The sequence below is a fragment of the Numenius arquata genome, chromosome 10 (genome assembly GCF_964106895.1).
Source record: "Numenius arquata chromosome 10, bNumArq3.hap1.1, whole genome shotgun sequence".
Taxonomy (NCBI): domain Eukaryota; kingdom Metazoa; phylum Chordata; class Aves; order Charadriiformes; family Scolopacidae; genus Numenius; species Numenius arquata.
Genome location: NC_133585.1, coordinates 30,852,500 through 30,865,777, shown reverse-complemented (window position 1 = coordinate 30,865,777; position 13,278 = coordinate 30,852,500). Strand labels below are relative to the sequence as shown.

Below are 13,278 nucleotides of genomic sequence, written 5' to 3'. Positions count from 1 at the left end.
GGAGCACAAACATTGGGCTTATCATTCTGAGAACGAGCAGTTTTCTCCACGATATGCCGTTAATTTCAGAGAGTTAGAGGAGGCCTAGCTAGGATGTAAAGTTACAGAACAGAAAATTGGTTCGGTTTTACTTCAAACCGGGACAAAAAGATACCCTATAGAGAATATGCATCTGCAGCTCTGAATGAAAGCCCAAAACACACATTTTTCTGGCCATGTCTTAATAGCTTACCACTCTCCTAAAATGAGCATCGTGAGTGCAGAACCCACCCATGTTTCTCACCTGTAAAATCAGTTTGTTTACTATTACAAAAATCTCCCTGTGTGTGACAGGCTAACCAATAATGCTTTTGAAAAAAAGTAACAAGGGCCCACATTGACTTTTCTCTGAGAAATGTTAGTTATGACACCCCTTCACTGGTGGTGGCACCACGGTATAAATGACAGTTTTCACTGAGCTAGCTTCAGTACAGGGAGAAGCCCCGCTATGGAAGGATGGGGTTCAGCGAGAGCCAGTGTACCTGCAGGATGGCTCTTTTCTAGGAAGTTCAAGTATCTTTGTACTTCTTTGCAAATACAAGACAGACACACTTACAACAGAGGCAAAACATAGCTATAATCAGCTGCTTTCCTCAGAGATGCAACATTCCTTTTATTTTGGTGTCATTTACAAGGATAAACCAGTCAATTGCAATTTTTTATTTACATAATTTGAAAATTCAGTTTGAGGTCAGAAAAGCTGATTTTATTGCTGACTTTCAAGTATATACTGCTCACTTCAACTGGGTTTGCAGCATAACAACAGCAGAACAAATCTACAGTTTTTTGCAGAGATAACATTGGAAGTCTCATTCCATGATTTGTTCACTTGGGAAAACACTTGTAAAAGAGAGGAAGACCACAGTCTGCAACAATCCAGTAATTAAATGGAAAAATGGGTCTATAGACCAAAAGTATCAAAACAAAAAGGACATTTTAGGCTTCATGGGAGTTGACAACTCTTTATTATTATTATAAGAATGAAACATTGCAACAAGATGTTGGATCATTTATTGAAACTAATGTTGCATAACTTTTCAGCGGTTTAAATTTGTTTTTATAACATTTGAGAAATAATAAGGGGAGTAATATCCCTCCATTTTTTTTTGTTTTTTAACATACCTGTGTGGCAAGAATGCTGGAAGTTTGACAAGGGTGGTACCATTTATATACATTTAGGAAAACATGCTTGCTGTGGGTGTACAAAAATAAAATTTATTTGTTAAATTACACATAAATATAAGGTACAAATGTATTTTTAAAATACAGATAAAGATAATCACACTTGCATTGTGTACATATGAAAATACAGTATTTTAATATTCAACATACACAGACACATTTATGATAAATGCAACTAGTTGGCAATGCCAGTTCTTCTCAGTCTGTTTTTTGTTCTTTATTTTTTTTCCCTTCCAGTTTTCCACAAACATGGAAAAATAGGTTTTTGAAACAATTAGTTCTGCCGAACATCTTGCAGCAGCTTGTTGATTTCTGCCACCAGCTCACTGGCATCCATGAGTTCATGTTTACCATCACTGAGGTGGTTGAGCACGTTGTCAAAATCATCTTCTTCATAATTCTCTGGGATCTCCTCCATGGCTGGCAGCCATTTAGAGGAAGGCTGCGCACTCGAGTGAGTCCCCAGAGTGGGCCCGTTGTTGGCAGGATTTTGGAAATGTGTACTGGCTGCCCAGGCTGCCACCCCCTGTGGATAATTTACAGTTTTGGCTGGCAAATGTCCCTTCCTGCGCTCCAACGAGTTGGCGCGATCCATCTCATTGCACTCCGTGTAGGCATCTAGCGAGGGAGGCAGCAGGCGCTGGAAGACGCTGCTCATTTCGGAGAGGAGAGAGGAAGTACAGGTGTCCCCTGCCTCTTCCTCACTCTGGCAGTCTTTACCAAACGTTGAAAAGCTCTTCTTCTTCTCACTGGCATCAGCAGGCTGTGGATCTTCCTCGAGCTGCTGCTGCTGCTGCTGCAGCTGCTGCTGGGGTGACTGGAACTCCTCCCCAGGGATGAACATGTTACTTCTGTAATCGGAGGAGGGAGAGGGTAACGGTGGCATCCAGCACTGGTCAGAGTGCCCCAGAACCCTGCACTCCTCCGTGCACAGCCGCATTGCTGCAAGAGAGAAAAGAGGAGAGTGAGCATCCCCCCCTCCTGTTGCAGATATCACTTAGATTTGCAGGGACTAACAGAAAGACTGAACTTCTCCAAAGGTATTCAAATCTGGCGTCCGGGTTCACTTTCTGGAGCACCTCTCCTGTGAAGACAGGCTGAGATAGTTGGGGTTGTCCAGCCTGGAGAACAGAAGGCTCCAGGGAGACCTCATAGTGGCCTTCCAGTACCTAAAGCGGATCTACAGGAGAAATGGGGGGTTGGAACTAGATGATCTTTAAGGTCTCTTCCAGCCCAAACCATTCTATGATTCTGTGTACAGCAAGGTGGCAAATGGAAATGGTCTGGATCAAAACGTACTTCCATTTCCAAATGACCTCAAAAAATGAGAATGATAAATGCAGATAAAAGATAACAGACAGTAACGTGACCTCTTCAACTACGGTTGAAGAACAACATGTAAATCCCAGGTGGAAAACTAGCACTTGTGACTTAAAGCCATTTGCTCCCTTTGTATAGTGCTGTTTCATAAAACACATACAAAATAAAATTGAGGTGTTTCTACCTTCAAGCATTTACTTAAGTTTTAGTGGTCTTACACACGCAATTAGAGAAGCATATGCAAGTAATAAAGCAGGAATAAATGGACAAGGGAAATAAAGAAGAAAGAAGAAAAATGTGCAGAGGGACCTCCCTCTTCATTATTATACCTCCTTTTGATCTGACAATGTTGATTCAGTATGTTGAAGGTGATCCACTGCCATATTACCCTTTTAACTGAATCTGTTAAATCTTAATCCAGCGTCAGAACACCTAGGGCTTAATTCACACCCTGTACGACTCCAGTGTTTATATTAGAGTTACTCTGAGGTGCACTTGCAGCTTTGTCACTCAGGTTACTGGAGCGTGCTGGCTCAGACTTTGGCACAAGGGAGGCTCTAACGCCCAAGGTGGGCATCCAGGCCAGCCAAGAAGGCTGAAGAGCAGAAGACAATAGAGCCACTCTTTCAGCTGCTTGGTTTTAGTGGTGTCTCTCAGGGAGAAGCAATATGACGGGGCAAGTGGCTGCATCCCTGGGAGCTACACTGGTCTGAACTGGCCCACAGAGGTGCACCGCAAGAGTCCTCTGCAAACACCTCTCCCACTGAAGCAGCCTGGGAAAGGTCCCGGGAAGCAGAGACAAGCAAAGCCCTATTTGACAGACCTGCAAAGAGGGATGTGCCAGGAGGGAGGCCACATTCTCCTCTCCAAAGTGAACCAACTCTGCAAGACACAGAGCCTCGGCTCAGGCTGGGTGCTGCCTGGGTGCCTGGCAGACCTGGTGGGAAAGACCTAAGTGCTGCAGGGGCCACTAACTTGAATTTGAGTCACAAATTTTAAAATAAAGTTTTCAGAAATACCAAACTCTTTGCATTGTGTATATTTTGACTACAAGAAACTTTTGCCCTAATCCCCTATCAATTTATGGTTACATTAGCCCACGCAGAATAGCGTTTCTTTTTCTTTCTCTTTCTATACTGAATACGTGAGAACCATTTGCAGTCATGCCCTGTAAGTTTTCCTCTCTTTCTCATCATGTTTCCTATCTGGCTCTGGATCCACTCAGTTTATCAACAAATCTTTTCGCAATGGTGTAACCAGAACTGAAGCGAGTATTTCTGTTTAGGATGTATCAGTGATTGATAAAGTCCTGCTCTCATACTGTCAGCATTATTTATCTCTGAGCTTTACAAAGCCTGTATTTTTTTTTTTGCTTTCCTAATGCCCTTTCCATTCCTCTGAGTATAAACTTTCTCTGTGTCTTACATGTGAGGGTATGAATTTCTTCAAGAATACAGGTTCAGGCTGCAGGCTGGATATCACACAAGCTATCGCAAACGGCCCAGTGATCCAGTGAGCTTCAAACAAACAAAGCGACCTAGAAAATATCAGTTTCTAAAGTTTTGATACGAGCGCCTGAAATGCCTTCATGTACTTTGCTCCCATGTGTGAAAAGCACATGTGTGCTGGTTTACAGAAAATGCCTAAGAGTTAGAAAGGAGAAGAGATATCTAAGTGATCCTTGGTGCTTGGACCAGCTCTCAACTCATCCCAGAAGGTGAGAATTACTCTTATAATTAAGAAGACTCCTGTAAATTAATGAGAGACTTCCAATGGCCTAGCATTTCATTAGTAGTGAGGGTTGTCGTATTGTGAGTTTTGTTACTGCTGTTTTGAGGATTGGTTTTGGTATACAATAATGAATGCTGACATTCCTGATCATAAGGTCAAAAGATACTCTGAGGAAATTGAATGGTGTCACAGTCTGTCCTTAAACCAGCAATAAATCAAACAAGCCCAGATGCACAACAGCAATTTTTTTTTTTTTTTTTTTCCCAGACCTTAAAGCTTCTTGGCCAGGATTTAAAAAGTGACAGAGAGAGAAACAAGTCTTTCAAGGACAGTTATTTAACTTTCTGATCATGTCATTTTTGAAGTTTCGAGGGACTGGCTCCATTCCTTTCCAGTTCCACCTTAAAGGGACAAATTGAAAGGATTTTTCACAGCATTTTGCCTGTGTCCAGACTGACAATGCAGAAACCTTTCAAAATGGAGAACAGGAAACCTTCAGGAAGTTTTCTTTTCCTTTTTATTTGTTTGGATTGCAGATCAATTCAAGTCTGATCTGAACAAGTTCAGCATACTCATCTGATGGATTAAGACCACGCATAGCAGCAAGCAGACATCTGGGTGAGATTAAATGCCAGTCTTGATAGCCCAACCCAGTTCCGGCTGCACTCAGCAGGCGTTTTCCTTACTTTGAATGCGATTAGCCGGGCACTTTTGGAAATCCTACCCTTTGGCTTCCTGTTTAGCGACCGAATTGCAAGAGCTGAAAACCAGTCACAGGCATTTCAGCTAGCCAGGAAGGCAACCGCTCCTGCCTGCTGGCAGCCCCCCAGCTGCCCACCGGGAAGGGGACAGCTCTTCTTGGCAGCCGTGGGGCTGGATGCCAGTGCAAACACCACTGCACTTGAAGTTCCCCTGGCAACTGAGAGCTCCAGCAGATCCCTCCCTGCCTCCTTACTAACCACAGGAGAGAATGAGACATGCCTCATGCTAGCTGGCAGGGGAATAAGTAGTAGGAGCTGGGGGAGATGAGGATAAAAACATATTAGGACTTCAGATTTAGGTTAAGGATTCTGAAAAAATAGCAACTTTTCAAGGTCTCTGGTTCTGAAACATTGGGTACACAAGACTAAATTAAGGAGGTAGGTGAATGACTGGGAAGGCGATACAAGACCTAGTCTGAAGCAAAATATACAAAGAACATTTTAAAGTTAAAATGTATGAGAATAAATTATACTTTTGGGGTTTACTCTTGACTAGGGTAACAGCATATTTCTCAGGGTAAAATGCACCAAGGTCGGGTGCAATCCCCTCACTGGTGTTTTCTGTGGCAGCAGAAGGAAGGAGCTGCAACCGCAGCTCCTCTCCTCCAGCCCTGGGCAATATGTGGGGGGTCACTGTAGCAGGGTGTAAGGTGCTGCACCGCCTCACACAGCAATCTGCCCCCGTGTATAAAACGATTTTAAACTTTTAAAGTTTACACTCTTGGTTCAGTGAACCATACTGAAATTATCCAGCCCTGTCTGCTATACAGAGAAAACTGGTTATGATCCAAAATAAGTACAAGATCTAGGATACAACTAGTAGCTATATAATTACTAAAGTAATTACAAAAGTTTCATATCTGTACTTAGTGTGATTTCCCGTAGCCTCTTTAATTCAACTTATAACTGGGCATAAATTTAAAAGTGGTACTTCATACACAGAATACGTACATATGTGTTTATCTTACTTTCACTCACCCTTTCCCAGCTTTTTTTCTTTTCTGCCCTCTGTCCCTGAATTGTACCTCTTAAGCTCTTTCTTCCAGGGTTGCAAGATTTAAAATCTGGGACATATTTATATCCTTCCCTTGCCACTCAAGTTCATGTTTAAGTGGGAAAAAATACATTTTTCTTTCTTGTCCATCCATATTTCTAGGACTGCTTTCACAATCCATTTCTGAACGGTAGAAGTTTGTATCACGTGGATCAAACCCACGGTGGAAAATGTATCTCCCAAATTACAGTTCAGTGTATTTTTAACAAACCACAACTGCCTGGCTTTGCAAAAACATCCACCCAGTCATTAAAAGTCTAAGGACACGGAGCAGATCGTGCTTTTTGAGGGAATTTGGAGCCAGCTCATTATGTGAGCAATAGAAGAAAGTAGGCATTGCTCTGGGCAGATTTTCAGTTGCGTCTGAGATTTCATTTTACTAGATATGTGAAGGCTTCAGCTCAATATTTATCACAAAGCAGAGTAAAAAGGAAGGAAACACAGGACTTGAAAGCTAAAGAATTTTTGCTTTCTCAGTAGTAGCTTTATCAAAGTGACAGCCACGCAGCACTGTAAATAAACTGTGTCGGCTTCCATTGTGCTCTTACCTGCAGGAATTCTCCCATCTGTAAGGAAAAGGTCACTGAATCCTTCCCCAAGAAGTCTGTCAATTGGAGACTCTCTCCCCAAATCATAATCACTGTCTCCAGCTTCACTATCACCCCGGCCGCTGTCTTTCAAGCTGAATTTATCCATATCTTGTAGGGCATACCTGTAAAGAGAATTGTGGTGATTGTGGAATTAATTTATCTCATGTACGTTACATTCCACTTTTGGATTAAAAATACATGTCTATATTTTCTGATACATGTACGTGCATATGTACCAGAACGGTCCAGATCCTTACCTGTAGCTTCTGGAATACTTGTTTCCTCGAAAACTTGGCCTTGGTTGATACTGGCCCTGGTGAAGCATCGAGAGAAGCTGAGAAACCTGCTAAAGAAAAGGTGAAAATACTGATTCCTTGAAATGAAAGCTCAAATTCCTAGTTGTCAATCCACTAATTCACTTCTCAGGCTTGTAAAGTTTAATTAAATCAAATTCCTGCACATATATAATGCAGTACAACAGACTATTTTGTAGTATAGTATCTGCCACAGGAAACATCTGAAGACTTTGTACAATGAGGAAATGCACTGCTGTTCATTAGCCTCTGAACTCATAATAATTAATTCATTAACAAGCAAAACAGGTAATTAAACAGAGGTGGAGTTTTGTTTTGTTTTAATAGATTTGAATAAATCCTTTACCATTCCGGGATCCTAATTTAAAATAAAAAGTCATTGCTCTGTGTCTAAAGAGTTACAAGGACACAGCTCTCATTTAAGCCATTACCTAGCATTTGCAGTAAAAACTGAGATGGGTAGTCTCTAAGTTTGAGATAGAGTGTCCATATATCAGATACGCTATGATCATATGTTGTTACAACAGCTCTACTTAAACTCTGTCACTGTTTAACCTTTCTGTTCTCCATCCCCATTAACGAAGGAATTTCCTGTAGTATTTCTGTATATATATACTCTGGCACTCTTTCTTAAACAGAGCTATACAGAGGGAAAGGAAAGGCAAGGAAGAAAGAACAGTAAACCAGAGCAGAACACTGTCTATGTTACACTCTGCTGTTTCAACCTTACAGGGAAGAACCAAGAAATAATTCTACCAATAATGGATTTAAGCTGATTCCCCATGGTAATGCAGTTAGCTGATATTGGAGTAACACTGCAGAGTAGTGTAAAGAGTAACACCAAAGACATCCAGAGAGAAATCCATCCAAACACATTCTCACTGGGCATAGATCTAATCGCCCATTGCTCTCACAGGTTGCATGCAGAGTACCTCCATGCTCCCAAGTGAATGCATGAACGAATGGATGTGCAAAACGAGGTATGGACCTTACCTCAACAGCTGGAGTAGCATGGGTTAGTTCCAGGGAGAAATTTTCAGGCACGTGGTTAGAGGAGATTGTCACCAGGCTGTTCAGCGATTGGTGGCTGTGGTGGCTCTGCCGGCTGCTCATTTGTCCCCTTTCCAGGGTCGGAGATGACGATGGAGAAGCTCTGTGGTGAGATCTGATGGGTAACGTGCCATTAACCGTTGGCACTAATGTAATGTCCCCTTTGTGGATCTGTCGTGAGGGTCTTTTTGGATGGTGCTGGTAGGTTGATTCTGCCACACGACAGTTGTAGGATCTGGTGTCCTTTTTCTCACGATTACATCTTGTAGCAAAGATAACCATAATGACCAACAACACGGCACATATCGATCCTAAGGATATTATCGTTATCATGGAGACATCCAGGGAGGGTTGGCTTACTAAAGTTGCTTCTGTGCTTGAAAATGAATAAACGTACTCAAAAACAGTACATTTCAGAAGTGCTTTAGTACTAAGCTGAGGACTGCCCTTATCCTGGACTATCACAAAAAACTCCCATTGTTTTGCTGGAACTGATTCAACACTCACATTGATAGAGATGTCGCAGGTTTTGGGATCCATCACAAAGATGCTATTTTCCTTGTCAGCTGCTATGGAGCAGCTGAGTTCAGAGTTCATACCAGAGTCTCTATCTGTAGCCCTTATCCTGGTGACGAGAAAGCCAATTCCAGCATCCTTAGGGATGGAGATTTCTGCTGTGCTGTTGCGTAGCGCTGGCCCCACGATGACAGGAGCGTTGTCATTTTCGTCAATGATGGTTAACACAACCGTGGTATTGCTAACAAGCTGCTGACTCCCTCCATCTCTAGCTTGAACCATAAAGGCAATTTGATTTACTTCTTCATGATCAAAGGTTCGCAGGGCATAGATCGCCCCGTTGGAGGGATCAATGGTCACATAGGTGGTTATAGAACTTCCCAAAATATAGCTTTCCAAAATAGTGTAGGTCACCTGCCCGTTGTCGCCTAGATCTGGGTCTGTGGCTGTGACTGATGTGATATACGCTCCCGGAGAGTTATTTTCCAAGATAACAACTTCATATCTGTTTGTCTGGAAGCGGGGTGGGTTGTCATTTTCATCACTGATTTGGACAGTGAAGTGTTTCACTGTGGAGAGACTTGGCGTTCCCTTGTCCTCCGCTATTACAGTCAAGCTGTATTCAGATCTCTTTTCCCTATCTAGAGTGGCATTAGTCAAGATTAAATAGTTATTTTCATAAGTCTTTTGAAGTTTAAAGTGGCCATGTCCATGGAGCTTGCAAACTATCTCTCCATTCACACCAGAGTCCTTGTCTTGCACTCTGACCAGGGCAACAAAAGTGTCCAGGGGTGACCCTTCAGAAATGTAAGCTACCTCTTCTTTCTCTGGGGACATTAGGTTTAAGTTAATTTCGGGTCTGTTATCATTCACATCCACAATTTTAATTATAATTTTGCAGTGAGCTGGAATGGAATTTGGCCCCAAATCTTGAGCCTGAGCATCAATTTCATAGGATTTGGTTACTTCATAGTCCACTTGCTTCAGGAGGGTCAGATGTCCCTTTTCTGAATCTATCTTAAAAGTCTCTATAATTTTGGCAGACACATGACTACTAAAAGAGTACACGACTTTACCATTAGCGCCCTCATCTGGATCAGTAGCATTGAGGTCTATGAGCAAAGTCCCAATTGGTGAATTTTCTAAGAGTTGGATTATATACGACTGTTGCTCGAACACAGGGCTGTTGTCATTGGAATCAGAAATGCTGATTTTCAGGAGGGATGATCCCGACCTCTGAGGCACCCCTTTATCTGAAGCAGTGAGTTGGAGTTCGTAACTCGACTTCAACTCCCGGTCCAGCTCTCTAACCACGATCAGCTCCGCATACTTAGCACCATCAGTCCTGGTTCTCACCTCAATACTAAAAAAATCATTTGCTGAAAGGGAGTAAGTGTGAAGGGAGTTGTCCCCTACATCTGGATCAAAAGCGCTGTCCAAAGGGATCCGGGTTCCTACAGCTGCACTCTCTGATATTTCGATAGGGATAAGAGCTCTGGAAAACTGAGGAGAGTTGTCGTTAATGTCCAGCACTTCAACTTCAACATGGAAAAGCTGCAGATGTTCAGTGGGCAGCGTGATCACATCAAACTCTATGGAGCAGTTTAAGTTTTTCTGGCAGAGTTGTTCCCGGTCAATTTTAGCTCCTATGCTGATTTCTCCATTATCCTCACGGACTACAAGCAAGGGAGAATTCCCCCTCTGCATGGCTCGAAAACGAACCGAGGAAGGGTTAGGCATTTTTAATAAAACATCAGCTACATCCTCCGATAGTCTTGCAATTACTGATCCAACTCTCTGCTCCTCATAAATCCTGTATTTCAAATTCTTGCCCAGCACAGGCTTATTGAAAGATATTATCATCAGTGCAAAAATGAATATAAAGTGCATTTTACTGCCGATTCGGTGCATTTGTAAGTTTTTGCAATTCATTTCTCCAAAGCAAGTTAAAAAGCAATTATTTCGACTTCCTCCGGTACCTTAAACCCAGCGCTCATCTGGTCCTTTAAAACTTGAAAACGCCTTTTCTAGTCAGCCAAGTATTAATATCCTACCAGATCAGAAAAAAAAAAAAAAAAAAAACTTTCCTCTTTTTTTATACACACCGTGCCAGGACATCCAGATACGATCTGTACGCAATCCACGCTTTCTCATTTGACTCCCCGCTCCTCTTCCAGGCTGAAACGTGTCCGGGCAGCCAGCTCCTCTCTCCCGCCGCCAGCATCCAGGGACCGCCGGGAAGCCAGCGGGATCCGCAGCCTCTCCTCCCGCCGAGCTCCTCTCTCCTTCCCTCTTCCTCCTCGCCGTCAGACTAAAAACCCCTCGCTTGCCAGCTCCAGCCTAAAATCCTCCGCAACTTGGCTCCAACTCCCCAAGACAAAGCTTTTTTTTTTTTTTTTTTTTCTTTTTTTTCTGCCCGGCATGTGGAGCCCCGTCCAGCCAATCAGCCCGCCCGCCCCGCCGGGGCCAGTGCGGCCGCCCCGCAGCCCTGCGCGGGCGCGGAGGAGGGGGGGGGATCCACGGGGGAACGGGGCGGGCGGCTCCTCCGCCAGCCCCCCGCTCGCCGCCGGTGTGCCGCCGCCGAGGGGTGGGGGGGACAGCAATGGGGGGGGGGGAAGTAGAGAGGGGGGAGGAAGGGAAGCGGGGGGAGAGACGGGGGGAAGCACACAAATCGCTAAAGGGCAACTTTAAATCAACTTCTCCCTCCCCCCCAGTCGCATTTTCAGGCCACTTTCAAGCGCGTTTTTGTGATTTTCATTCCTCCCCTTCCTGCCGGGAAAAACGCCTCATTTACATACTTTTAGGTTGCCTTGTTTAACTAACTGGGATCTTTTTAGCGCGTTTGCTTAGTAAACGAGCTGGGGGTGATGTCTCTCTAACCGTGCCTCAAGAGCGTCTTCTTGCTGCTTATTTACCCATTCCCTGCTTTTCCTCAACATCTGTGCTCCTGCGTGGAGCGCACAGAGATCTCCATCATTCCTTAAAATCTCTCTCTCCTTCTTCCCAAGTCAGTAACATTTTGCACGCTCCCGTCTTTCCCCTGGCTCCCTCTCGCAGCATTTCTGTCCTCAGCGCCGCTGCATTTGCCTGAACTTGGTTCTTCTGCGTGTGTGTGCGTGTGCAATTGTCTCTCTCTGCATGGGTTTCTCCGCTTTTTTTATTTGCTGTTCCAGTGGTTCTTCAGAAGATCTTTTTCATCCTAGTTGAAAAAGCACTTCATGCCTCACCATGACAATTTGTGCTAAGTACACCTTCTACATGCCAAGTGTTTTAAAGTAAAAGAAGCCACAAGATAGATTAGGTGTTCGGAAAGTGACTGTTTCCCTGCCTCCCTGCTATTGCTGAAAACTGTTTTCACGTTAACGCTCAAACACGTTTGCACACGTGCACACACACACACAAATCATCTTATGGCTGAGTCAATGATGAATTCTGTGTACGCTAGAAATGCTATAGATCGTGATGTGAGCCTCAGGCTGCACCCAGGTCACAGAGGCTGAGGTGTTCTTCTCATTTCAAATGTATCTATTTATGATGTGATTTCTATTTCCTCATCTTTGCATTTGCTTTTTAAGTTCATCATTTTAGCCACGGTCTCGCCATGCTTTTCATCATTTTTCTGCTAACTTTGTCCATTTGTTTATTGCTGTTGCCCATATTCATACCATCACTCTCTTTTATTGCTCCTTTCTCTCTCTCATATTCCCCTCCATGTCCAAAAATGTAAAAAGTAAATCTCTGATTTTCCCAATTTACTTACTCTCAGCAGAACTCAGGCAAAGTCACTTAGAAGGTTTTTGCTGAAAAAGAAAGCAGAGGAGGCTCAGCGTGAACTCTCCTTCTTTTTAAGCATTCAAAAGCATTTTATAAGCCATTGTCTCTTTTTTTTTCACAAACCAGCGCCGTGTGGCAAATTGTGCAGAATAGAAATGCCCATAATGAATGTATTTAGTACTGGGTCACGCTGATGAACATTCTGCCCCCATGAATAATACTGTTTTACAAGTTTGCAGCCCTTTCAAATTGCTGATCTCCAAACCCTATAGGCAAACTAGAAAAGCTAACACAAGCAACTGGGACTTTAGAAACCCATAGCCATCTGGCCTAAATCTCTAACAATCCAAGCCAATAATTATATCAATTCAGGCTTTAGTGAACCCCTTTGCAAACACCAAAAGAGCAAAGAAAGGAATTAGTGGCCATTCTAAGTTCTGGTGGAGAGAATTCAAAGATAATCTAATTCCATTAGTTCATGGACAGCTTTTTTTGCAGCTCTGATAAATCTTCCTAAAACATTTTTCCAAAACACCAGTGTAAACTCTTTTCTGACGATAATTGGGGGAAGAGGTTCAATTAAATGCTGTTCTTAGTGTCAATAAAAAGTATTTTGTTGATAAAAGAAGTCACTGCCCCTTTACATGATGAGTACAGGAGATGAATAATTCATAGTAAAAATAATTTCACTGCTTAAAACTTAAGATATTGTATATTCCTCTAAAATGATAACACATTCTTCCAAGCAACTGTTTAGTACATTTAGATATGCAGAATTTGCTTTATGCAATTTTTATCACTTTCCAAACAGTAATTCCACTTCATCACATTCGTCTTCCTGAGAGACATACTCTGTATATTAATAGATAGCAGGGTACCTACGGATAGGAATTACAGCACCTCTTTTCTATTTTTCCCTTTTTAAATTTATTTTTAATTTTGCAACT

At 42.9% G+C, this 13,278-nt stretch overlaps 1 protein-coding gene across 2 annotated transcripts; it reads right to left on the bottom strand.

The window, feature by feature from the left end:
• Nucleotides 1–594: 594 nt before the first annotated feature.
• Nucleotides 595–10,468, bottom strand: PCDH18 (protocadherin 18). 2 transcript variants are annotated; one of them, XM_074155027.1, is made up of 4 exons: nt 7,985–10,468; nt 6,935–7,020; nt 6,636–6,799; nt 595–2,163 (listed from the first exon to the last, which is right to left on the bottom strand). In XM_074155027.1, exons 1-4 carry the CDS (start codon nt 10,466–10,468, stop codon nt 1,496–1,498), a joined length of 3,402 nt encoding a protein of 1,133 aa, XP_074011128.1. In that variant the 3' UTR covers nt 595–1,495. The 2 variants fall into 2 exon arrangements, with proteins under 2 accessions (XP_074011128.1, XP_074011127.1); XM_074155026.1 differs by having other exon boundaries at nt 632–2,163; nt 6,935–7,023.
• Between the last annotated feature and the right edge of the window lie 2,810 nt (nt 10,469–13,278).

What these genes read in the sequence shown, in the direction of transcription:
- PCDH18 (XM_074155026.1), bottom strand. Translation starts at nt 10,468, where the DNA reads ATGCACCGAATCGGCAGTAAAATGCACTTTATATTCATTTTTGCACTG. An exon ending in ATGCTACTCCAGCTGTTGAG is followed by an intron (nt 7,024 to 7,984) that starts GTAAGGTCCATA and finishes CCTTTTCTTTAG; the next exon opens with CAGGTTTCTCAGCTTCTCTC. An exon ending in AAGTATTCCAGAAGCTACAG is followed by an intron (nt 6,800 to 6,934) that starts GTAAGGATCTGG and finishes TTCTCTTTACAG; the next exon opens with GTATGCCCTACAAGATATGG.